The 26,642-nt window shown below is 39.4% G+C and overlaps 1 protein-coding gene across 1 annotated transcript in view; it reads left to right on the forward strand.

Annotated features, from left to right (window-relative positions):
- The first annotated feature begins 893 nt into the window (after window positions 1-893).
- The window catches only part of Phm (Peptidylglycine-alpha-hydroxylating monooxygenase), a 316,703-nt gene continuing 290,954 nt past the window's right edge, over window positions 894-26,642 (forward strand). Inside the window, exon 1 of the mRNA XM_067777129.1 lies at window positions 894-1,163. Within this exon, the coding sequence (XP_067633230.1) occupies window positions 978-1,163 (186 nt within the window). The 5' untranslated portion in view covers window positions 894-977. The remainder of the gene's footprint in view (window positions 1,164-26,642) is intronic.

The following is a 26,642-nucleotide window of genomic DNA, read 5'->3' on the forward strand; positions in this document are numbered from 1 at the left end:
AGGTAATAAAAATACAGAAAATACACTCTAATCACTTGATTCGTTGTTGAAGAAAAACACCTGATGGTGAAGAGTGCTGCCAGATGAGCAATAATAGAAATTAACTGAACAAGGAATTACTCTTGCTTTTCTCAAGTCATCTACATAGAAAACCCTTAGCCGATCCAACACCGGCTGCGCCATGCACAGTAATTCTGCGTAGAAGACCTTTCTCTGTTCTGCGCAGGATTACTGTGCATGTTAGTTAAGCCTTTTTTGAAAAAAAAAATAATTAAAATATTTTGTCAAATATTTTCCACCTTTAAAAACCTAATTTTATTATAGAAATTTCTTCTAAATATAGAAGTCTTATATATCAAACAAAACCTTGTTTTATTACCTGCTGAGCTGGCAACACTGTTCACTTTCATATGTTTTCATTTGGACAGACATTTTTTGCAATATTTGTGTTGATATTTTATAAGTAAATTAGTGAAATTAAACATAATTTTTTCGTTAATTCGTGCAAGTTAGATTATGTTAATATACCATGTATAAAAAATAAAGTGATGTGAGCGCTTAAAAGATTGCACACATAAGGGAACAATATGTATCACACAAACCTGTTTTTCGCCGATAACTTTTGAATGGGTGAAAAAAGTTAACTTCCGCTTTCAGATTCTTAATCTAGACGTAAATGCGCGACTTTTGATACCTCACTCGAAAATCTTGGCCCAACTTTAGGGTGGGTCCCCTAAACTGCTTTACTACCGTCATATCTTGTACGCACGCGCCTACGAAGACACCCCTCGTGTGCATCTTGCTTTACATTTCTATCCGTATCTGGATCAGGCTTCATTGGATCGTACCAAATGTGTTTCTATCGATAACTCTTTCTATTTATAGTATCGTTGCATCCCTATATATGTGTTTGGATAGAAAAATTATCCTCTTATAGTTTGCTGACGTACCTATGTATCGCCAGAAGTCTAGCAGCAATGACTAAACTTTTCGAACAACAATATCGTTTTATAAATATTATGGGCCCAATAGCCCATTTATTCAATTTGCTATGTTCAGTAGAAGGACTCGGATCACACAATTATTTGGACAACAGTTTGACTGCTGAAAATGATCAACCATCTCGTTTTCCTTTGCTAATGCCACAAGTTTCTCCACATACGGTATAGATAAATTTATATCTCGCATTATCGGACTAGTCGGTACATTCAGTAGATTAATGTAAATGCAATCGCCAAAAGATTTAGTGATTATATACGACAGCGTGACCCTCTTAATACACAACTCAAAATATCGGCATTAAAAAGAAATTTGGACAAGGATCGCGTTTTGGGTAATTGTTTACTTTAGATCACAACTGCTAAAACCGGACCAAAACTATCGGGAGAGGTGTCAAAAGACGGGTTTTGATCCCAGGACCACGAATCCGAGAGCGGAAATTCAAATTTTTTTTCTGTCAAAAGTTATGGTAATAGTCTAGTTGAGGGGTCGACTGCTAATACGCTACCAAAAATATCGGGAATGGTGTCTTGACATAAGTATTAATAATCCGAAGGCGGAAAATAAAAATATTAACTCGTTCAAAAGATATTGACGAAAAACCGAAAAAAGACCTGCGGGTACCTCCGAAACCGGGGGTGGGATCCATAGTATTTTTGCGCAGAACACCTTTCTGAGTTGGCGGCCTTCGGCCGCGATTATAAAAAATAACACTGGGCTACGCCGTGCCAAGTCCGAGTGTGTGGTATAACCGTGGCTACCGCCACGGTGATGCGCAAATTTTTTTGTGGGTACAACAACAACAACTACATGCAAATCGCCAACTTCAACTGCAAATATCTCCGGACATAGATACAATTTTTCTTTTCCGCCATCGGATAATTGTTCTCGAGATTAATACGCGTCTTTTGACACCTCTCGATATTTTTGGTAGCGTATTAGCAGTCGACCCCTCAACTAGACTATTACCAAAGTTATTTCCAAAAAACCGAAAAATTGGCTCGTTGTTCCAAAGGGGGAGAGGGGTTGTGGGATCCATAGTATATTTGGTAGTAGTGGGGTTATGGGCCCCACCCTAATGTTGGGCCAAGATTTTCGAGTGAGCTATCAAAAGACGCGTATTAATCTCGAGAACAATAATACGAAGGCGGAAAGAAAAATTTTATCTCTGTCCGGAGATATTTGCAGTTGAAGTTGGCGATTTTCATGTGGTTGTCGTTGTGTTTGTACCCACAAAAAAAATTGTGCATCAACGTGGCGGTAGCCACGGTTATACCACACACCCGGACTTGGCATGGCATAGCCCAGGGTTATTTTTTATAAGGCGGCCGAAGCCCGTTTTCGGAAGGTCCCGCGGGTCTTTTTTCGGTTTTTCGTTAATATCGGATAAAAAAAGTTGACTTCCGCTTTCGGATTCTTGATCAAGACGTGAATACGCGTCTTTTGACACCCCACTCGAAAATTTTGGCCCAAATTTCGGTGGGTACCGTAAACTGCACTATTACCAAAATTTCAATTTTGCTTGCAAATATCTCCGAAACGAAATAAAATTTAGAATTTCCGCCTTAGGAATCGTGATCCTGGGTGCAAAGCGCGTCTTTTGACTCCTCTCCTGATATTTTTGGCCGAGTTTTAGCAGTTTGAGCTAAAGTAAAAAATTACCACAAATTTTACTTCTGTGAGGAAGTATTTTCAAAAGAAATTCATAAGCGCGTTCGAAGGCCGCCAACGTATATTCTTCACAAAAATACGCAGTTTCGGATGGACGGGGTTATTTTTCGTTAATATATTTCGAACGACTCACATTTTATCTTTTTCGTATTCGCGATTCTAGGACCAAAACGGGTTTTTTTACAACCCTACCGATAATTTTCGGTTGTCTAGAGAGATCATATATGTAATACTCCCAAATTGCTAATACAAAATGCTGGCAATGAGTTTTGAATTCGAAATCAAAACAAGACAAAAAACTCAACATTTAAACAGCAACATTTGTCGAAACATTGCAAAACGGTGCGGTTGTGTTTATTTCTGCTCCTCGAATTTTACATTTTAAAATGGTTAATCTACATACAAATACTTTTTAAGAATAAATACGGTGTGAGACAAAGACTCAAAAAGCGGAATCAGAAGTTGGTTTCAAGAATATTATACCAAATAAAGTTTGATTTTTTAAATTTAATATATTTGCGAGAAAGTGACTCTAAATAAAGAAAGCAAAGCGCATCCACTTACAAAGTTTGATACATACATATACATATATTCATTCTATATAAAAAATGGAGAGTAAATGCGACAAGTGCAAAAGTGCAATACGTGGAGAAGTGTCAAAAATTCGTTGCGAAGGGGTGTGTGGGAAATATTATCATTTAGCACAAAAATGCTCTGGCATAGACCAATATAGTGTTAATAAATTAGACGAATGTGAAATGGTTAGCTTTATGTGTACTGATTGTATGCAGTATGCGCATAACGTAGATGACATTCTTAAAGATATGCAGATGGTAGTGAGTAAAATATAAAAATATATATTTTTACTACTCATTTTGAAAAGTTGAAACACCTTTCCGCGTAGGCGGCTTTCGGCCGCGCTTATAAAAAATAACCCTGGGCTACGCCATTCCAAGTCCGGATGTCTGGTATAACCGTGGCTACCGCCACGGTGAAGTCCTTCTGCGTAGTACAACCTTCTGCGCAGAAGAGTGTACTACGCAGAAGGACATAACCGTGGTGCTTCCCAAGGCAGTCGGTTCTATGTACCGGAGCGACTCGGGATTTTTCCCGACCAAGGACTGTCATTTCAGTGTGACCCCATTTAATTTGTTTCGTCCCTCCCACAAATTGTCATCCTCCCAGCAGCTCCTTGCAGTAGGACTGCTCCATATTCTCTTACTCCGGGAAGGTATCGAACCCAATCCGCGTCCGTCTCATGACCCCGGTCCTGAGAAATGGTTTTGCTGCATTTGCCAGAAAAGAATCTTTTTAGGACGGTCATACTCTGTTCAGTGTGTCTCGTGCAAGGGATGGTTGCATCGGACAGGTTGTTCTGGGCTTGATCCCAAAACCCGACGTCCACGTAACTTTTATAAATCTTTTGTGGCTCCTTGCTGCTCACGCCCAAGGGCGTCCCGTAGTCTACGCCTAAGCGCCCCCCTCCCCGGAGATAGTCGATTTCATGAAGCGGCACAAAATCCGCATTGCTGCGATTCAAGAGACTAAACTCACAGCAAGATCTGCATTGCAGATGTAAGTCCCTATCGAATCACACTAAGCACAAAGACAAAGTTTCCATCGCCTTTGGCGATAAGGTGCTTTCGGATGCGAAAAAATGCGCGAGCGCTTTCTGCCGACAATATATAATGCATCCTACGGTCGACAAAGATAGACGGAGAGCCAATAGACACGCACATAAACACAAACTCAGCGCGTCACCAATTACCATCACCGCTAGAGAGGTTGAGGACGCCATTGGTCGCGCTAAACCATCCAAAGCAGTGGGCCCAGACGGCATAGCCATGCCGATGCTTAACAACCTAGGGAAAGAGGGTTTCAAATATTTGGCACATGTCTTCAACCTGTCTCTTTCCACCTTTGTCATACCCGAGAAATGGAAAATGGCCAAGGTGGTCCCGCTACTAAAGCCTGGGAAACCAGCTAACGTAGGTGAGTCATATCGTCCGATATCTCTCCTATCGCCAGTGGCAAAGACGCTTGAAGCCATTTTGCTCCCTTATTTCCAAGCACATTTGCAGCTAGCCCCTCATCAGCATGGCTTCAGAAAACTCCATAGCACTACCTCCGCGCTAAATGTCATTAGCACCCAGATAAATTGCGGTTTGAATCAATATCCCCACCATAGAACAGTACTCGTAGCGTTAGACCTATCAAAAGCTTTTGATACGGTCAACCATGGCTCGTTACTGCAAGACCTGGAAGGGTCCACCCTTCCCCCATGTCTTAAAAGGTGGACCGCAAATTATCTGGGTGGTCGGCAGGCATCGGTGCAATTCAGAAACGAAACATCAAAACAAAGGAGAATTAAACAAGGGGTGCCACAGGGTGGTGTCCTATCCCCGCTTTTGTTTAATTTCTACATATCTAAGCTACCTTCACCACCGGAAGGAGTCACAATCGTTTCCTACGCCGATGACTGCACAATAATGGCCACAGGCCCAGGCCCAAAGATCGATGAGCTATGCAATAAAATAAACGGCTATCTCCCTGATCTCTCCAGTTTTTTCGCCTCGCGAAACCTGACATTGTCACCGACTAAATCTTCCGCGACCTTATTTACAACATGGACGCCCCAAATGTCGACCATATTGAACATCCACGTCGATGGCACTACGCTACCGACTGTCCTACACCCCAAAATCTTGGGTGTGACGTTTGATCAGGATCTACATTTTGGTGCGCACGCAACCGCAATTGTTCCAAGAATTCAGAGCCGTACTAAAATCCTCAAATCCCTTGCTGGCAGTACCTGGGGAAAAGATAAAGAAACGCTCTTGACCACATACAAAGCAATTAGCCAGCCGATTACGTGCTACGCGTCACCCATATGGTCGCCAAGCCTAAAAACCACCCACTGGAAGAAACTACAGGCCTGCCAAAATACTGCTCTCAGAATCGCCATGGGCTGTCTTCTTATGTCCCCAGAGCACCATCTGCATAATGAGGCGAGAATACTCCCCATCAGGGAGAGAAATGAGATGCTGACCAAACTGTTTCTGTTGAATACCCAGAAACCTGGGCATCCCAACAGACATCTGATTGACGAACCAGCACCGCCTAGGGGCCTAAGGAGTCATCTCCGTAAGCATTTTGAGGAAATACGGCACCTGAGAACCCAGCCGTATGAAGCGAAAAAACACAAGCAGGTCCTTGGTGAACTCCATAGACAGGCGTCGGACCTTTATGTCGGGAATTGCCCGGTGAATCCAGTACTTGAAGAAAAATATCCAGAATTCGCGGAAGAGGAACGCATACTCCCCAGGGAAACGCGTGTCACTCTTGCTCAACTTCGTTCTGGAGACTGTAACAGGTTAAACTCTTACCTATCCAGAATCAACCCCACATGACACCAACCATCTCTTTAATTGTAATGTGGAACCAACGCCTCTAACACCCCTTTCCTTATGGCCCACCCCTGTTGAAACGGCAAGTTTCCTTGGACTCCCGTTAGAGGATATTGATGACAATTTGTGATCGGTCGCGGCTATTAGGTGGGGCGAGCATTGCTACAACAACAACAACATAACCGTGGCGGTAGCCACGGCTATACCACACACCCGGACTTGGCATGGCGTAGCCCAGGGTTATTTTTTATAAGCGGGACCGAAGGCCGCCTATGCAGAAAGGTGGTATACGCAGATCTACTGTGCATGGCGCAGCCGGTGTTGGATCGGGTAACATAACAATAAACATAAGAGTTATAAGGTAATATCAGCTCGTTCACAAATGCAAAAAGAGCTTTTTCAAATTTTTGGGAAATAAAGACTAGAAAAGTTTAAGATATATACATCAGTTGAAAGGTATTTTTATAAGTTATTTTTCGATTCTGCACTTGTTCCGTTTTATAGATGTGGCAGCACAGATTTATAATGTCATAAAATATATATACGTATACACATATAAAAGTTGTATAGAAATTTGCAAACTTTAACAACAAATAACTTTTAAATTATAAGTTTGCGCACTTTAAAATATATTGTAACGAATTTACTGCAGACTCCTTATTTGCAATCTTCTGCTGAGTTCGAACCACTAAACTGTTGAATGAATAACTCCAATATTTAATAATGCAAAATGGCCTTTATTAAAGTACTTCACAATAACACTCAAACTATGCAACGAATAGCTTGCTTAATAACCAAACTGATTGATAGCTCAAATGAAACTCTACTATTCAAAATAATACTGCTCTTGCTCGCTAGATAGCGTCTTAGTCGAAACTGCTTGACAACTCAAATCAAACTGAACTTCCAGCGCCTCTACAATTCTCGCCTTTTATACTCTTTGATTTCAACCTTCGCATCTTCTAGGCGCTTCCAGAATCTACTAGTCCAGCAGCTCTCAAACTTCTCAGCTGTAACTACAATTGCACAATTTTATAGTTTTTCTCATTGCATACTTATAGGAGTATCTCAGATATATGCATGTGTTTGTGCATTGACTCTCCGCTGCTCGTATACGTACATGGTACATATGTGTAGACGCAATTATCGTTTCGTTTATGTAGATACATAATGGTTGATCTATGAATGTGAATTCACGTCACTGCTTAGCATCGGCTTAGAGATGGCAGCACTCCTTAGTTTTGCTAATATTCGTAACACTGCCCTCCACCTAAGTCTGATAGTCCCGATTAGACAAACCTCCCGAGCTAAACGTTGCCAGCAACTCCAAATGTACCATTCTTCTACTTCGTGATTTCCCAATGGTTTGTATGCGGTAGATGGTGTCACTGATCTTCTTCACAACTTTGTACGTGCCTTCCCAACTGCACCGAAATTTGGTTGGAACACCTTTCCGCCGGTGAGGGTTGTATAACAGTACCAAATCTCCCGCCAAGAAACCTTTCGAATTATTGTTCTCATGGTACCTGTGTTTCACCGTACTACTCAATACCCTGGTTCGTTCCTTCACACTCTGTTATTTGGCCAATGAACTACTTCGTAGAACTTGCGCTGGACGGATTTGCTTTGCATAATCAATAGCGTTCCCACGTTTCCCCACAGTAGTGCGCTCTGGCTTGAAACTACCCTCGCATTCTTTATGGGAAATTCGTTGCTTCGGTTTTGTGCGTCCATTAGGTTTGGTCAATGCCAGTGTTTCTCTCGCAGATACTTTTGATTTTGATTTATTTGGCCCATTCGATCCATCAACCTTTGCTCGATCTACTTTCCTTGACTTTCGTGGTCTCTGTCGAATCTCCTCCACCAGCACTCGCTTACTGCTGAACCCTTTTTCCAAACTGAAGTTAAGTGGTATATCCTTGTTCTTATAACGCATCACCCTTCTCTGCATATCGATCTTGATGTCATGGTCAACCAAGAAGTCCACTCCCAATATGACTTCATCAACGATCTCTGCCACAACGAATTTGTGTAGAACCATGACCTCCCCAATTAAGACTTCACATACCACTTCTCCCTGGACTTGGTTATACTCGCCAGTAATCGTACGCAATCTTGCTCCAGGTAATGGCTTCACTTTCCTGTTGAACAAATCAGATCGGATCAAGGAATGAGATGCGCCCGTATCTACAGTCAGTACACGCTCCTTGCCATCCACATTTCCTTTGACGGTAAGACTGCTCGATTTCCTTCCAGTTTGCGAGATAGGTACAACACGACATTCAATAGCTGGGGCAAGTTCTCGATCTTTACATTTGACTCGCTCTTGTTTATCTCCTCCAGCTTTGCGTTTACGACCAGCCAAGTTGGAGCTACCATGACCGGTGCTGCAATGACGTGCAATGTGACTTGGGTTATCGCACTTGAAACACTTCATAACTCCGGCATTGTTTTGTTGTAATCTCTTCAGTGCTTCCAAAATTGTGTCTACCCAATCTGGCCTTTCCACTTCCACGCGATGAGCTCTGTATGCTGGTTTACTCAATAGTGAGGCCGTTTCCTGAGTCAATGCATGTGATACCGTTTCAGCAAATGTCAGCTTTGGGTTTGCGTATGTAGCTCGCTTCGTTTCCACATTCCGTATGCCATTTATAAAACTGGATTTTTACCCTCTCGGTGTATTCCACGGGTGCGTCCGCATTTGCGAGATGAGCCAACCTTTCAACATCCAAGGCAAACTCCTGCAAAGTCTCATTCGCTCTTTGGCGACGGTTTTGCAACTCAATTTGGAATATCTGTTTCCTATGCTCGCTTCCATAACGTCTCTCGACAGCGGCGATCAATGCTTCATAGTTGGTCCGCTCTCTTTCGGGAATCGTCTGTAGGATTTCGGCTGCTGACCCTTTCAATGCCACGAACAGAGCAGCAACTTTATCTTCAGCATTCCAGTTGTTCGCTGCCGACGTCTTCTCAAATTGGTGCTTAAATACCTGGAATGGAACAGAACCATCAAACGTTGGCGATTTTACCTTCAGAGTAGACGTTGAAGTGATTGGACGGTTCAATTGTAACTCCTGAATCCGATCTTTCAAAGCATCCCTCGCGGCCTCCACTTTATTTTGTCGTTCACTAACAGCCTCCAGCTGCGATGAGAATTTTGTTTCCTGTGCCTCCAGCTTTGTTGAGATACGCCCTTCTTGTGATTCAAGCTGTAATGTTATGCGTGCCTCTTGTTCTTTTAATTGTTCTGCAATTTGTGACGCCATGTGTGTTTTCTGTTCTTCCAATTGTGTTTCCATCTTGGATGTTATACGGGTTTCCTGCGATTCCAGTTGGGATACCATATACGTCTTCTGTTCTTCCAGTTCTGATGAAATTTGTATTTCCTGTGCTTCAATCTTCGATGTTATGCGTGTCTCCTGCGATTCCAATTGTGATGCCATTTGTGACGACATTTCTGACATATGCGACGACATTGATGCTACTGTCGATGTTTGTGCAGATATTGCAGCCAATATCATGTTCAAGTCTGTGCTGGTAACCGTCTGCGATGTTTCATTTTTCTCTTCAATTTTTGTTGTCTCCTCGCCATCAAGATGAAAGACATACTCTTCCACATCAATTCCTTCTGCTTCCATTGCCTCTCGTAGCCGTGCCTGAAGTTCAAGTTTAACGGCGCTTGTATTCAATCCACGGCTCTCCAACTCCTTCTTTAGTTGCTGGATATTCAATTCACCGAACTTTGCCATGTCCTTGTTGTCCTCTGGAATTTTTTCAACAATCCCACTTCGGACACCAATTGTAACGAATTTACTGCAGAACTCCTTATTTGCAATCTTCTGCTGAGTTCGAATCACTAAACTGTTGAATAAATAACTCCAATATTTAATAATGCAAAATGGCCTTTATTAAAGTACTTCACAATAACACTAACTGTGCAACGAATAGCTTGCTTAATAACCAAACTGATTGATAGCTCAAATGAAACTCTACTATTCAAAATAACACTGCTCTTGCTCGCTAGATAGCGTCTTAGTCGAAACTGCTTGACAACTCAAATCAAACTGAACTTCCAGCGCCTCTACAATTGTCGCCTTTTATACTCTTTGATTTCAACCTTCGCATCTTCTAGGCGCTTCCAGAATCTACTAGTCCAGCAGCTCGCAAACTTCTCAGCTGTAACTACAATTGCACAATTTTATAGTTTTTCTCATTGCATACTTATAGGAGTATCTTAGATATATGCATGTGTTTGTGCATTGACTCTCCGCTGCTCGTATACTTACATGGTACATATGTGCAGACGCAATTATTGTTTCGTTTATGTAGATACAGAATGATTGATCTATGGATGTGAATTCACGTCACTGCTTAGCATCGGCTTAGAGATGGCAGCACTCCTTAGTTTAGCTAATATTCGTAACAATATATATTTGTGATTTGATACCAAGTTAAACCCCGAACTCGGGGGGTGCTAAACTAAATCGCTGCCAGCAAAAATGGCAAACAACTATTTGAGTACCGGAATGAATTTGATAAAGCTCTCAAGAAACACGAAAGAGAAATAAAGCAAGTTTTAAAAGCATTGGAAGTTGCATTTAGCGACAGAATTAAGGCAATGCAAAAAGCGCAAGAATGCGAAAAGAGTGTTGTAGAAGTGAACAAAATACGGGAAATTGCTGAAGGCTTCAAGCGAAGCAGCGAGCAGGTCTGTGATGAGCTGAAAACAAACAAGTATGACAATAAGAAAATGATTGAAGGAATAAGTAAAGAGAATAAAAAAATGTGCAATGAAATAAAGAAAAATGTTAATAGTGTTGAAGCCAAAGTGTCATACGCAGCGATAGCAAAAAATAATAGACAAAAAAAGAAGTGTTGCCAGACATTAGAAATAATCATCCCTTAATTGTCAAGCCGAATAAAAGGCAAAATATTGAAATAACCAAAAATGACCTAAACTCGAAAGCTAAATCCTAAAGGGCTGCAAATAACTAATATAGTAGCAAGGCATAGCGGAGTTGTTATTGTTGAAAGCGAAAATGATCATGAGCGTGACAAAATAAAAAATGCCATTGAGAACAATTTGGGAAATAAATATTAGGTTAAGATTCCCAAAAAAAGTGAAACCAGCAGTCATGGTGACTGGTATAAATTTTAAATATAGCGACGAGGAACTGGTGCAAAGAATTAAACGACAAAACATTTGTTGAAGTGAAACGGACATCAAAATTGTTAAGCAATATGAAGTGATAAAGAACGCGAAAAACTACTATAATGCTGTGATAGAAATGAATGTTGTTGAAGCGTTCGCAAATGTACTAGCTGGAGAGAGGCTTAATGTAGGATGGGAACGTTGCCGAGTATATGATGCAGTGCAGATATTGTGTTGTTTTAAATGCAAAGGCTTTAATCACAAAGCGGCTGACTGCAAGGAAAAGGAAGTATGCAAAAAATGCTTGGGTGAGCATAAACATACACAATGCATAAAGGATGCAGTAAACAAAGTGCATTAACTGCATAAGAGCAAACAAGGAGCTGTATCTAGGACTTGACGAAAACCATGATACTCTGGATAGAACTTGTCCCGTATACCAACAAAAGCTAGATGCAAGGAAAAGGAAAGTTGTTTATTAGCAACCAAGGAAAATTCTTACTGCAGCGCAAAAGTCAAAATAATATTTAAAACGAGATAGCAATATATACAACTTGGAATGCATTTATCTTAATATTAGTAGTATTATAGCAAATAAAATCGAGCTGGAACGTCTTATTAAAATAAGAAGACCAAGTATTGTGTTATGTACGGAAACGTGTACAACAGAACATATCTTGGATTCTGAACTTAGTATTCCGACCTACAAATGCATTCGTTGTAACTCTCAAAGTAGGCATACTGGCGGTGTTATCATGTATGTGTATGAAAATATACAATTTAGCATAGTTTGTAATAAAGCAAATGCATTCGTTGTGACTCTCAAAGTAGGCATACTGGCGGTGTTGTCATGTATGTGTATGAAAATATACAATTTAGCATAGTTTGTAATAAAGCAATCAACATTAATGTGTGGTGCATTATTGTAAAAATAAACAAATGCGCGTTAAAATGGAAAATCGGTGTACTATATCACTCACCAAGTAGCAGTGACTCTACCTTTATTACTTATCTAAATGAAATCATCACTGAACATCTCAGGAAGCGGATAATAATTTATTAATTGGTGATTTTAATATCAATGTAAATGTGTCGTCAACTTACTCCAGCTAACAAGTTTATTTGCACAAATGGCAATGATACAAAGGATAAACTTCGACACGAGGATAACAGAGTACTCGTCTACAAGAATTGATTTGCTATTCAGTAACAATGATAAAGTTAAAGCAGTGAATATAGGTGAACATCGCATTTCTGACCATGAGACAATCCACTTCGAAGTGCCAACAACAAAGCTTTGTAAAATGAGAAGGTATGCTACTGTTACATGTTGGGAATACTATAGTGCTGAAAATCTTTTAACTTTGCTACGAAGCCCTGAACGAAGTTTTAACTGAGGCTATGCAAGCACTGACTTATATAAAGAGGACCCAAATACAGATAGGAAATAAGTGGTACGACCGAGAATTAACAAACCTGCATAAAAGAAAAATAGAATCTTATAAAACTGCTCGAAATACTGGATTTTGGGACGAATATAACGTCATTAAGAAAATATATAAAAGAACCATAATTTATAAAAAAAGAAATACATGGAAGATAGAGCAAATAATAACAATGGCGATGTGAAACGTATGTGGAAGTGTCTAAAATACCTCGTCGAGCTTAATGACGTTAAAAACATATTACTAAAATTGTAATTAACGGCGAATGCCTGGAAAATGAATATGATATGGCTAATGCCCTAAATAACTTTTTTATACAAAGTATTGTTGAAATTAATGATAGCATCGAAGAAATTGTAAATGGGGATGAAATAAGCGCAAATCACAGTAATCCATTTGAAGCATTAAAATTTTCTGACGTAGTGGACGATATTATTATTATCACAAAATCACTTAAAAACAAATATGGCGGCGACAAGCTTTTATCGGAGGGTATCTTTAAAGATGCCATGATAAATACTGCTAATTTCTACAAAGATATAATTAGCGAATCCTTAAAAAGCGGTATTGTACCTAGTTACTTGAAAATTTCAACAATAATACCTGTGGAAAAAATAAAAAATACAATGAAACCTGAGGAACTACGTCCAATTAACACGTTACCTACAGATGAAGAAATTATGGAGACGGTGGTGAAGAATCAACTTGTGGCATACTTAGAGAAGAACAATGTGATTATCCCAGAACAATCGGTATTCAGGAAGAGCCATTCTTCTGAAACAGCGTTGAATATGGTAATTGCAGATTGGAAAGAAAACATGGCGGACAAAAAATTTACGGTGTCTGTCTTCTTGGATTTAAAACGGGCTTTTGAAACTGTGGATACATCTGAGTTATTGGACGTTATGTTTAAAATTGGTATGAGAGGAAAGGCGTTGGAATGGTTCCGGAGTTATTTGGGTGACAGAAAACAGAGAACGATAATTGGAAAGGAGGTTTCCTCAGTGGTGGATGATAACATTGGTTTACCACAAGGCTCGGTCTTGGCGCCAATATTATTTACATTTTATATCAATGATATCAAAAGATGCTTAAAATATTGTAAAATACGTCTATTTGCGGATGATGCATTGCTTATCATAAGTGAAAAATATGCAGAATGTGCCATGCTGAAAGTACAAGAAGACCTGAAGTGGAATTCACTAACTTTTTTAACGACATTTGCCATCGCTTTATTTACGAATCGACAACTTTAACGATTTTGTTATTCAGTAACTATTTTTATTGATATTTGTTTATCGACGATCAGCTGTGATGTTAAATAAACGGCAATTTAATAAAATACAAATACAAAATACAAGTAATTTGGCTGCGTTAAAAATCACGAAATTAATATTTCTGGCAATTTGAGTCAAAAAAGAAAATCGGAAGTGTACCTAAGTACTTTAAAACACGAAAAGCTGCTTTATTTTGTGATTTTCGCATCTTTTAGGTTTCGTTAAGCTGTGCTGCCACCTTTCTACTATTACAACGAAATTTAAATTTTAACTATTTCGAGTCGTTAAAACTAAGTTAGTGAATAGTACAATCGATAGGGCAAGCGACAAAATCGTTAATTAAAATCTCGACAAATCGCATCGTTATAAGTTAGTCAATTCCACTACTGGACTCGTTATACAAATGGTTATGCCTTAGAAAACTGAAATTAAATGTCGAAAAAACTACGTTCATGATATTTTGTAAAAACACTAATATCGTAGGTAACAATAGGTTAAATAATATTACGCTGAAGGTAAAAAACATGGAAATCCAAAGAGTAGACAAAATTAAGTATTTAGGAGTTTTGATTGATGATAATCTAAATTTTGGAGAGCATGTAACTTATCTGGAAACGAAAATTGCACAGAAAATAGGCTTCATGTATAGAACATGTAAACACATCAGTCAGAGTCATAAAATATTGGTTTATCGTTCAATTATTGAACCACACTTTATTTATTGACCTGCTATTCTGCTATTAAGTAATGATATATATATTAAGAAACTTCAAATACAGCAAAACAAGGCAATGCGATTTATTTTAAAATGTCCTCCAAGAACGCCAAAAATTGTAATTCTCAATAGATTAAACTGGCTTAGTATTAAACAGTCAGTTATTTCACATTGAAATTTATACACCAACTTAGGTTAAGAATGTTACGGAATTACCTGAGTAGTAAAATACACTATAATCATGAAATCCACAATTATGGAACTAAATTGCAATAATATAAGACTGCCTAGAATAAGAACTGAGTTCGCCAAAAGGTCTCTTGAATATTTAGGGTATAAAATGTACAATGAGTTACATTCTGATTTGAAAGACTGAAAATATTAGTAAGTTCAAAGAAAAACTGTTTTTATATTGTACATCACTAAACGATATTATTATGTTAATCTCTTATTTTAACCTAAACTAGGTCTTAAAGACCGTTATAATAAATAAATAAAAAATAAATAAAATAAGTATATCGGCACTCTTATGTCTGTGAGTGTAGCTAGCCTGTAGTAGCAATATAGGAGTATTACATACATATATGCCCCATAATCGAATGAGCCAAGATCTCGCATTCCGGAGTTGTCGTATTTGTAATCGAATTTGAAAAAAAAAGTTTGATGACGTAGCGCTTTTGAAATATTTCGATTTATTACATTTCTCTCATGTTTCGCTACAAGTGTTCGGAGTATTTAAAACTGTTACCTGAGTATATGACTACGCCGGAGTAAAAATTAAACTAACATCAAATTGATTTGGTGGCTTGGCAAACCTTTCGATTGTGTTTTTGCATTGAAATGTTTCTCAGCAAAAACGTTATCTGCCTCATTAGATGCACATGGAGTCGGCCTAAAACGTGTATGATGCCCAATTAATGCACCATATTCTATCTCCCCGGATATTTATCTCGAAAAATATTATTATTATTTTCGGTTTACCATACATATTTCATGCTCCCTTAATGACAGAAGGTTTCAAAAGCGGGGAGAATCCTGTGGGAACAATAATGGCGACCTGGTAAGTGACCTACAGAGTGTGAGGGAAGACGAACCCGATCGCCGATGATGAAACACCCCGGCATCCAATATCACGGCTAAAAGATCACAAGGTGCCAAGTAATGATGGCATACCCGCAGGGCTGTTCAAACATGGAGGCGAAGAGTTGGTATAAGATAAAGAAGCAAAAAAAAGTGGGTCTTGCAGTAAATTTGGACAAGACGAAGTACTTGCTGTTGTTGTTGTTGTAGCAAATGCTTCGCCCCCAAATAGCTGCGACCAATTACAAATTGTCATCAATATCCTCTAACGGGAATCCAAGGAAAGTTGCTGTTTCAACAGGTGGACCATAATGAAAGGGGTGTTAGAGGCGTTGGTTCCACATTACAATTAAAGAGATGGTTGGTGTCATGTTGGGACACATTGCAAGCGGGGCATACATTTTGTATGTCGGGTTTGATTCTGGATATGTAAGAGTTTAACCTGTTACAGTATCCAGAACGAAGTTGAGCTGGAGTGACTCGCGTTTCCCTGGGGAGTATGCATTCGTCTTCCGCAAGTTTTGGGTACTGTTTTTTGAGTACTGGATTCACCGGGTAATTCCTGGCATAAAGGTCCGACGCCTGTTTGTGGAGTTCACCAAGAACCTGCTTGTGTTTTTTTTGCTTCATACGGCTGAGTTCTCAAGTGCCGTATTTCCTCAAAATGCTTACGGAGATGACTCCTAGGCGGAGTCCCTAGGCGGTGTTGGCTCATCAATCAGATGTCTGTTGGGATGCCCAGGTTTCTGGGTATTCAACAGGAACTGTTTGGTTAGCATCTCATTTCTCTCCCTATTGGGGAGTCTCATTATGTAGATGGTGTTCTGGGGACATAAGAAGAAAGGCCGTGGCGGTTCTGAGAGCAGTATTTTGGCAGGCCTCTAGCTTATTCCAGTGGGTAATTTTTTGGCTTGGCGATCATATAGGGGACGCGTAGCATGCAATCGGCTGGCTAATTGCTTTGTATGTGGTAATGAGCGTTTCTTTGTCTTTTCCCCATGTACTGCCAGCAAGGGATTTGAGGATTTTATTATGGCTCTGGATTTTCGGAACAATTGCGGCTGCGTGCTCACCAAAATGTAGATCCTGATCAAACGTCACACCCAAGATTTTGGGGTGTAGGACGGTCGGTAGCGTAGTGCCATCGACGTGGATGTTCAAAATGGTCGACACTTGGGAAGTCCATGTTGTAAATAAGGTCGCGGAGGATTTAGTCGGTGATAATGCCAGGTTTAGCGAGGCGAAAAAACTGGAGCGATCAGGGAGGTAGCCGTTTATTCTGTTGCAAAGCTCATCGATCTTTGGGCCAGGGCCTGTGGCCATTCATGTGCAGTCATCGGAGTAGGAAACGATAGTAACTCCTGGTGACGAAGGTAGCTTAGATATGTAGAAATTAAACAAAATTGGGGATAGGACACCACCCTGTGGCACCGCCTGTTTAATTCTTCTTGGTTCTGATGTTTCATTTTAAAATTGCACCGATGCCTGCCGACTACCCAGATAATTTGCGGTCCACCTTTTAAGACATGGGGGAAGGGTAGACCCTTCCAGGTCTTGCAGTAATGTGCCATGGTTGACCGTATCAAAGGCTTTTGATAGGTCTAGCGCAACGAGTTGTTGTTGTTGTTGTAGCAATGCGCCCCACCTAACAGCCGCGACCGATCACAAATTGTCATCAATATCCTCTAACGGAAGTCCAAGGAAACTTGCCGTTTCAATAGGGGTGGACCATAAGGAAAGGGGTGTTAGAGGTGTTGGTTCCACATTACAATTAAAGAGATGGTTGGTGTCATGTGGGGACACATTGCAAGCGGGGCATACATTTTGTATGTCGCGGTTGATTCTGGATATGTAAGAGTTTTGCCGGTGCTCGAAACATGGTCATATCCAGCACGAGGTTCATGCATAAAAAGATACAACAAGCTACATGGCTGTCTCCTGATCGAAATACTCGGAATCAGATCGATCACGTTGGAATTTTATTGCATTCCAGCAGCAAGATTGGAATCCACTGCATTCTGAAATCATGCTGAGCGGAATCTGATGTATTCCGCCAGTATAAGATCTCGGTATAAGATCTTATTCTGCTCATATAAAAAAAATAAATAAATAAATGTAAGGCGCGATAACCTCCGAAGAGATCTAAGGCCGAGCTTCTCTTCCAATTTGCGTCGTGCTCCTCTTGATTTTCCCTACAAATTGGCCGGACGGGACCTACATGTTTTATGCCGACTCCGAACGGCATCTGCAAGGCAGATGAGTTTTCACTGAGAGCTTTTCATGGCAGAAATACACTCGGAGCGCTTGCCAGTCACTGCCGAGGGGCGACCCCGCTTAGAAAAATGTTCTTCTAATTGAAAAACCTTATTTCTAAAATTTTGATGTTGGTTTGCCCGGGAGTTGAACACAGGGCATACGGTGTGATAGGCGGAGCACGCTACCATCACACCACGGTGGCCGCCATACTGCTCATATTTCTTATATTATATTATTATACTCTGAAATTAATGTGTAATGTTCAATAAATATCTTTGTTTGTAATATAGCATTGTTCAAATCTCGATATATCTTAAATTTTAACTTTTGAGTTGTATATTTATATATCTTTTATACTATGCAGTCGACCATAGTTTGTCGTCGACTTTAAATAATAAATAAATAAATAAAAGATACAAGTTGATTTAAACAGTTTAACCCTTGAACACCTGGGTACATAGTTCCGAGCAAAGATGACTTGATACGAAACATTTGTTTACGCTCTCATTTTTTTCGCTCTCGCGAGGGATTTATCTCAAAATTATCCTGGCAACAATCACAGATAAATGCCTCGCGCCAGCTGAAGCGGGTGCCAGAAAAAAATTTGCCAGCTAAAACGAAAAATGGGCCAAAAATTTCGGTAAATTTTAGTTTGACCTACAATTGTAGAAATGCGTTCAAAAATTATAGGAAAAAAGATAAAAACACTTGTTTTAGTGTAAATATTATTAGTTCGAAGGCTGAGGGCAAATATTATTTCCCACTCAAAAGTTATCACTAAAAACGGGTTTTGTAAATATGACGTCACGATAAAACCAGCCCATTTTGATGACAGAACCTGGAGCGTGAGACACGTAAGATAAGCCCTATCCACTAAATAATGTTAACTATTATATCCTTGGTTCGATTTACTCAAATTTCAAAAGAATATTTGGTTTTCACTGTGAGTTAAATGCGTTACAATATTTGACTAATTAATTTAATCAAAATGTAAATTTTTCTTAGATTTGTTTATGTTTAACTCTAGCTAGTCGTATTATTGTAAAACAAGTTTGAAGAAATTAATATTTTTCGACTAAAAAAAAAAATAAATGTAAGGCGCGATAACCTCCGAAGAGATCTAAGGCCGAGCTTCTCTTCCAATTTGCGTCGTGCTCCTCTTGATTTTTCCCTACAAATTGGCCGGACGGGACCTACATGTTTTATGCCGACTCCGAACGGCATCTGCAAGGCAGATGAGTTTTCACTGAGAGCTTTTCATGGCAGAAATACAATCGGAGCGCTTGCCAGACACTGCCGAGGGGCGACCCCGTTTAGAAAAATTTTCTTCTAATTGAAAAATCTTATTTCTAAAATTTTGATGTTGATTTGCCCGGGAGTTGAACCCAGGGCATACGGTGTGATAGGCGGAGCACGCTACCATCACACCACGGTGGCCGCCGACTATCATTTAATTAAATGATTGAAACTATAAAATCGCCGAAATGTATGTCAAAAATACGCAAATTCAGATCTATTCATTTTTGTTTGGAGTGGCATCATTGACAAAAATGTGCATTTTGACAGCGCTCTCTCGAAACAAAGAGTCGAAAATCCATTCATCTACAGCATAATCGAATGAGCCAAGATCCCGCATTCCGGAACTGTTGTATTTGTAATCGAATTTGAAAAAAAGTTAGATGACGTAGCCCTTTTGAAATATTTCGATTTATTACATTTCTCTCATGTTTCGCTACCAGTGTTCGGAGTATTTAAAACTGTTACCTTAGTAAACGACTACGCCGGAGTAAATATTAAATTTTCGGAGTATATTTTTTCCTCCTTTTTGAAAGCGGACGAACAACTAACATCAAATTGATTTGGTGGCTTGGCAAACCTTTCGATTGTGTTTTTGCCGTGAAATGTTTGTCAGCAAAAACGTTATCTGCCTCATCAGATGCACATAGAGTCGGCTCAAAACGTGTAGGATGACCAATTAATGCACCATATTCTGTCTCCCCCGATATTTATCTCGAAAAATTTTATTATTATTATTTTCGGTTTACCATACATATTTCATGCTCTCTTAATGATAGAAGGTTTCAAAAGCGGGGCAGATTCCTGTGGGAACAATAATAGCGACCTGGTAACTGACGTATAGAGTGTGGGGGAAGACGAACCCGATCGCCGATGATGAAACACACTCCCTGGCATCCAATATCACGGCTAAAAAATCACAAGGTGCCAAGTAATGATGGGATACCCGCTGGGCTGTTCAAACATGGAGGCGAAGAGTTGGTATAAGATAAAGAAGCAAAAAAAAGTGGGTCTTGCAGTAAATTTGGACAAGACGAAGTACTTGCTGTTGTTGTTGTTGTTGTAGCAATGCTTCGCCCCACCCAATAGCTGCGACCAATTACAAATTGTCATCAATATCCTCTAACGGGAATCCAAGGAAAGTTGCTGTTTCAACAGGTGGACCATAATGAAAGGGGTGTTAGAGGCGTTGGTTCCACATTACAATTAAAGAGATGGTTGGTGTCATGTGGGGACACATTGCAAGCGGGGCATACATTTTGTATGTCGGGGTTGATTCTGAATATGTAAGAGTTTAACCTGTTACAGTATCCAGAACGAAGTTGAGCTGGAGTGACTCGCGACCGATCACAAATTGTCATCAATATCCTCTAACGGGAGTCCAACGAAACTTGCCGTTTCAACAGGGGTGGACCAAAGGAAAGGGGTGTTAGAGGTGTTGGTTCCACGTTACAATTAAAGAGATGGTTGGTGTCATGTGGGGACACATTGCAAGCGGGGCATACATTTTGCTGTGAGTTTAGCCTCTTGAATCGCAGCAATGCGGATGTTGTGCCGCTTCATGAAATCGATTATCTCCAAGATCTTCCCAGTTGATCCATTACAGTTTAACTGCAGAATTCTCAAGTGCATAGGGGGATACGTTGTCACTCTGGGAGTAAGTGACGGGTGACTACGCCTGGGTTGTGGAAGGCTAGGACGCAACTGCTGTTGTGGCCCTGGGCCTGGACGTCCTTGGCTAAGCAAAGGGGTACCCGGTGAATTTGGGTATCCGGTCTGGCAACATGGCGCAATGACACCCGTAGGGGGGTTGGCGCCACGGGGACCAGAACATCTAGGAAAGGGGCACCGTCCATGGCAGGAGTTGCATTGGGCGGATGCCGCAAACATATATATTCTGTGCTGACAAACGGTGCAAAGGGAGGTAGGGACTAAGAGTCTGTTTCCCTGACCTACACAATTGCTGCCGTAAAAGAGGGGGGATAAGAAGCAGTTTAGATTTCATTAGAACCAGCGGGTTAGGGGGTCAGAATATACCCGCGGTAGGTACGCCTGTCGTAAGAGGCGACTAAAATACCAGATTCAAGGGGCTGTGTAGCGCAACCCTTCAGGTTGCCAGCGCAATATATAGCTTCTCCAAGCCCAATTATCAACCTCACCTATCCGCGGCGAATCCTGTTTCACTAACAGACAAGGCTCTGGCGACCCTAAGCTCCTCATCGAACTTGGGGTTGGGGAGCGAGGGGATGGCCTGAAGGTTTAATGTGGCCACATAAATCGTTCCCGAGATGGTCGGGCGGCACCTTAATGGTGCTGTGGTACCGGAGCGTACCGGATCTGTATCCGGCAAAGGACCGTCACATCGATAACATTCCCCAAAGCCATCGGGAGCAACCTTAGCGCTACAACAACAACAACAGGGGGGGGGGGGGGCATGGGCTGATGCTCGGCATTGCTCCCAACTCTACTACGGAGATTGTAGTTATGAGTGGGGGCAGCTGTATGAGTTGGTGGCGCCGTGGGGCGTGAGCAGCAGCGGGTACTTGTTGTGGCTTGCTGAGCAGCGCGGCTGCTGGAAGGTAGTGGGGGGGGGGGGGCGCTAAGGCGCAGAGTACGGGACGTCCTAGGGCGTGAACAGCAAGGAGCCACAAAAGATTTATAGAAGTTACGTGGACGTCTTGTTTTGGGATCTAGCCCAGAACAACCTGTCCGAAGCAACCATCCCTTACACGAGACACACTGACAAGAGTATGACCGTCCTAAAAAGATTCCTTTCTGGCAGATGCAGCAAAACCATTTCTCAGGACCGTGGTCAGGAGACGGACCCGGATCGGGTTCGATACCTTCCCGGAGCAAGAGAATATGGAGCTGTCCCAGAATATGTGATCGGTCGCAGCTATTAGGTGGGGCGAAACATTGCTACAACAACAACAACCTGGAGCAGTCCCGCTGCAAGGAGCTGCTGGCAGGATGACAATTTGTGGGAGGGACGCAACAAATTAAATGGGGCTACACTGAAATGACAGTCCTTCGTCAGGAAAAATACCGAGTCGCTCCTGTACATAGAACCGACTACCTTGGGAAGCGCAGAACCGACTGCCTTGGGAAGGGGTAACTCTAGAATGTGCTTGTACGATAGGAAATCAAATGAAAGGCGTTAATGAGTGTTTTAAAAGGTAGTGGGCCCTAGTTCTATAGGTCGACGCCTTTTCTAGATATCGCCATAAAGGTGGACCAGGGGTGACTCTAGAATGTGTTTGTACGATATGGGAATCAAATGAAAGGTGTTAATGAGTATTTAAAAAGGGAGTAGGCCTTAGTTCTATAGGTGGACGCCTTCTCGAGATATCGCCATAAAGGTGGCTCTAGAATGTGTTTGTACGATATGGGAATCAAATGAAAGGTGTTAATGAGTATTTAAAAAGGGAGTAGGCCTTAGTTCTATAGGTGGACGCCTTTTCTAGATATCGCCATAATGGTGGACCAGGGGTGACTCTGAATGTGTTTGTACGATATGGGTATCAAATTTTATTATTTTTTTATTATTACGACTCTTAGAGCCTAGATCAACATTATTGCATTAATTAACAATATGTACTATGTATGAAACTTAAATTAGTATTTGAATTTGAAACATGTAACACAAGTTCATTCGAATCCTAATATTTATTTTATATTCATTGATTTCTCGTGAGCATATAATCTTTTGTTAAATAAGTTCTTATCACAATTCTTAATATTTGCATGTAATTCGGTGAAGCTTTTTAACCCTTTGTAAAAAAAAAAAATTGAAAACCGCCGTACCAAGCATAGCTTTAACACATAATTGCATACAAAGTATGCAATGTGTAAAAGATTAAAATATGCAAAAAGAAGGCAATTGGGGAAAACTTTACAACAACTAAGGCATGACGTAGCTGAATGCGTTTATAACCATTTCAACTATCGTAGGAGTGCGAGTTCGACTCGCACTCCCGGGAGAAAAGGCTTTGAAGAGATTTACAAGGTATAATCGAAACAGCTGTCGCCTTGTCCGTCCTGATGTCACGTTGTTTAAATTTTTCCCAAATTATTAAATAAATTATAAAATTAAAAAATTGCTTCAAATAAATGTTTTCATACATTTAAAAAAGCAATATGGGCAATCCCCGATTATTAAAATGATACAAACAGACAAAATTGGTTAATTCGTTGTAGTTCTATAAATAGAACAAAAACAGCAACAAAACTAAAGTTTCTTTGAAAACCGCCGTACCAAGCATAGCTTTAACACATAATTGCATACAAAGTATGCAATGTGTAAAAGATTAAAATATGCAAAAAGAAGGCAATTGGGAAAAACTTTACAACAACTAAGGCATGACGTAGCTGAATGCGTTTATAACCATTTCAACTATCGTAGGAGTGCGAGTTCGACTCGCACTCCCGAGAGAAAAGGCTTTGAAGAGATTTACAAGGTATAATCGAAACAGCCGTCGCCTTGTCCGTCCTGATGTCACGTTGTTTAAATTTTTCCCAAATTATTAAATAAATTATAAAATTAAAAAATTGCTTCAAATAAATGTTTTCATACATTTAAAAAAGCAATATGGGCAATCCCCGATTATTAAAATGATACAAACAGACAAAATTGGTTAATTCGTTGTAGTTATATAAATAGAACAAAAACAGCAGCAAAACCAAAGTTTCTTTGAAAACCGCCGTACCAAGCATAGCTTTAACACATAATTGCATACAAAGTATGCAATGTGTAAAAGATTAAAATATGCAAAAAGAAGGCAATTGGGAAAAACTTTACAACAACTAAGGCATGACGTAGCTGAATGCGTTTATAACCATTTCAACTATCGTAGGAGTGCGAGTTCGACTCGCACTCCCGGGAGAAAAGGCTTTGAAGAGATTTACAAGGTATAATCGAAACAAGGCGACTGTCCGTCCTGATGTCACGTTGTTTAAATTTTTCCCAAATTATTAAATAAATTAAAAAAAAATTTTTCAGACTCCATTTTGTAATTAGGTAATTTAAAATCAATTCTCTGCCTCGTGTTTCTGTCAAGACCCTCGTAGTTAAATTTAATACTTCCTTTTAGATAATCAGGCAAATTTCCGGTTTTTATGTTGTATATAAACTTCATACTGTGGAAAAATATATTCTGTTTTACGCTCATCCAATTCAAACTTTGTAGCATATCTTTAATGGGGGCATCAAAACGTTTACCTAATATAAAGCGCATAGCTTTATTCTGCATTTTTTAGTAGTTTATCTATTTGCGAATCCTTCAAGATAAAGAAAATAGTAGAACAATATATGAAGTATGGCTCAATTATGAACCTATATACTTTTGCTAATAACTTCTCAAGTTTGTACAGGTTATTTGAATGAAATATATTTTTTCAATTTTAGTATTATTTATTTTAATAATTTCAAAATGAGCAATATTCTTCCTTGTTATTACCATATATTTAGTTTTTTCAATATTAATTTTTACTCTGTTATCACACAGCCAAATATAGGGAGCATCTAAATGACTTTGCAGTTTTTCTCTTATTTCAAGTTCATTCCTACCATTTATGGAAATTAGTGCATCATCCGCAAATAGTTTTATGGTACTGAATTTCAATATAGACTAAATATCATTAGTATAAATATTAAATAAAATTGGAGCTAGCACAGAGCCTTGGGGTAAACCAATCTTAACGTCAACTTCATCCGATAATGCTGAACCAATTACTGTTCTTTGCTTACGATTTGTTAAGAAATTATCAAACCAATCTAACTCAATGTCTTTAATACCAATGCTTAATAATTTTTCTAATAATATTTTCTGATCAATAGTTTCAAAGGCTCTTTTGAGATCAATGAAAACTGCAAATTGTTATTTAGTTCTTGTTTCCATTCAGCTATAACCATGTTTAAAGCTGTTTCGCAAGATTGATTCTGCCAAAATCCTGACTGTTGTGGTATTCTTGATATAAGTATCTTGGTATAAGTATCTTATTATTTTCTATATATTGAACTAACTGATTTTTAATCACCAGATCTAAAATTTTCTCATCACTGGCCAAAGTATTTATTGGTCTCAGCTCCTCTGCTTTAATAGTGTTTGCAACTTTTTCTATTGGGAGTCGAGGTTTTCCAAATGGTTGGAAATATGCCACTGCTTAAACTTTCATTTATAATTTGAGCATAGAAAAGACCTAAGTATGGTATTACGTCTTTCACAACACCATCTGATAACAATTTTTTCCACCTCTTTTGGCTTTAAACTTACTGAGAATTTTTATGACGTCATCCGTGCTAAATTGGTCAAATTTAAAAACACAATTAGTTAAACTAGGTATATTGGCATATCTGTCAAATGCTTCTATGATGCTACAAATCTCTTGAATGCTATCTACAAAATATTTATTTAAATTTTTGGCAATTTCCGATTCATTATCATATATTAAACCATTTATAACTTTTTTCTTTTTTGATGAAGTTTTCTTCCCATACTTATTGCCTGTTTCAAATGTTTCCACATCATTTTACTATCATGGCTATTACTATTTATTTTATGTTCCATATGTTTGATTTTTTTAAATTTTCACAAGCTGTTTGTATTTTTTTTGTGTTTCTGTACTCCTCCCATTCTCCTGAAGTTTGCGCCAGTTTATACAGTTCAAATTTATATTTATTCATATTGGCTAACTCATTGTCATACCATTTATTCATTACTTCTAATTGAACTACAATTATTTATTTTGCCGGCTTTAGGCCAATGTTAAATAAAACACATATCACATATGGTTTTGTTTATCTCCAATATATTTCGACTACACACCGGTAACCGTCTTCAGGCAGACTGTTGACAAACATAAAACAATTAAATTATAATTAAAACCACATTTTTAACAAATAATATATTTAAATTTTGACAAATAATAAAAATCAACATTAAAACAAAAATACTGTTTACATACATTTTATTTACACGTCTGCACGACGTGGAGTTGTGTACTGTCTGTTTGTCAGTAAATGTTTGCATAAGTGAGCGGAATGATGATCGGTGTCCGTTTTATAGTTTAATCGTCTATTAGTTGGAGCATTTATAATATGCAACATCTAGATAGTGAAGCGCTTGCTGTATTGTTGCTCTTGTTGTAGAATCTTTGTGTTGTTAAAATCTGGCTCGTGCAGGCTGTTTGCACAGTGGGCCATAAGTGCTGTTTTGTGGTTGCTAGTTTGGTGACAATATTTATAGTCGGATTTATGTTGTGATATCCTAGTTTTTAGTTTGGACTTTGTTTTTCCTACGTATATACTTTGACAAGATTCGTCGTTATTACCGTTGCATGGAATTT

This window comes from Eurosta solidaginis, chromosome 3, assembly GCF_040869045.1.
Source record: "Eurosta solidaginis isolate ZX-2024a chromosome 3, ASM4086904v1, whole genome shotgun sequence".
NCBI classification, from domain to species: Eukaryota; Metazoa; Arthropoda; class Insecta; order Diptera; family Tephritidae; genus Eurosta; species Eurosta solidaginis.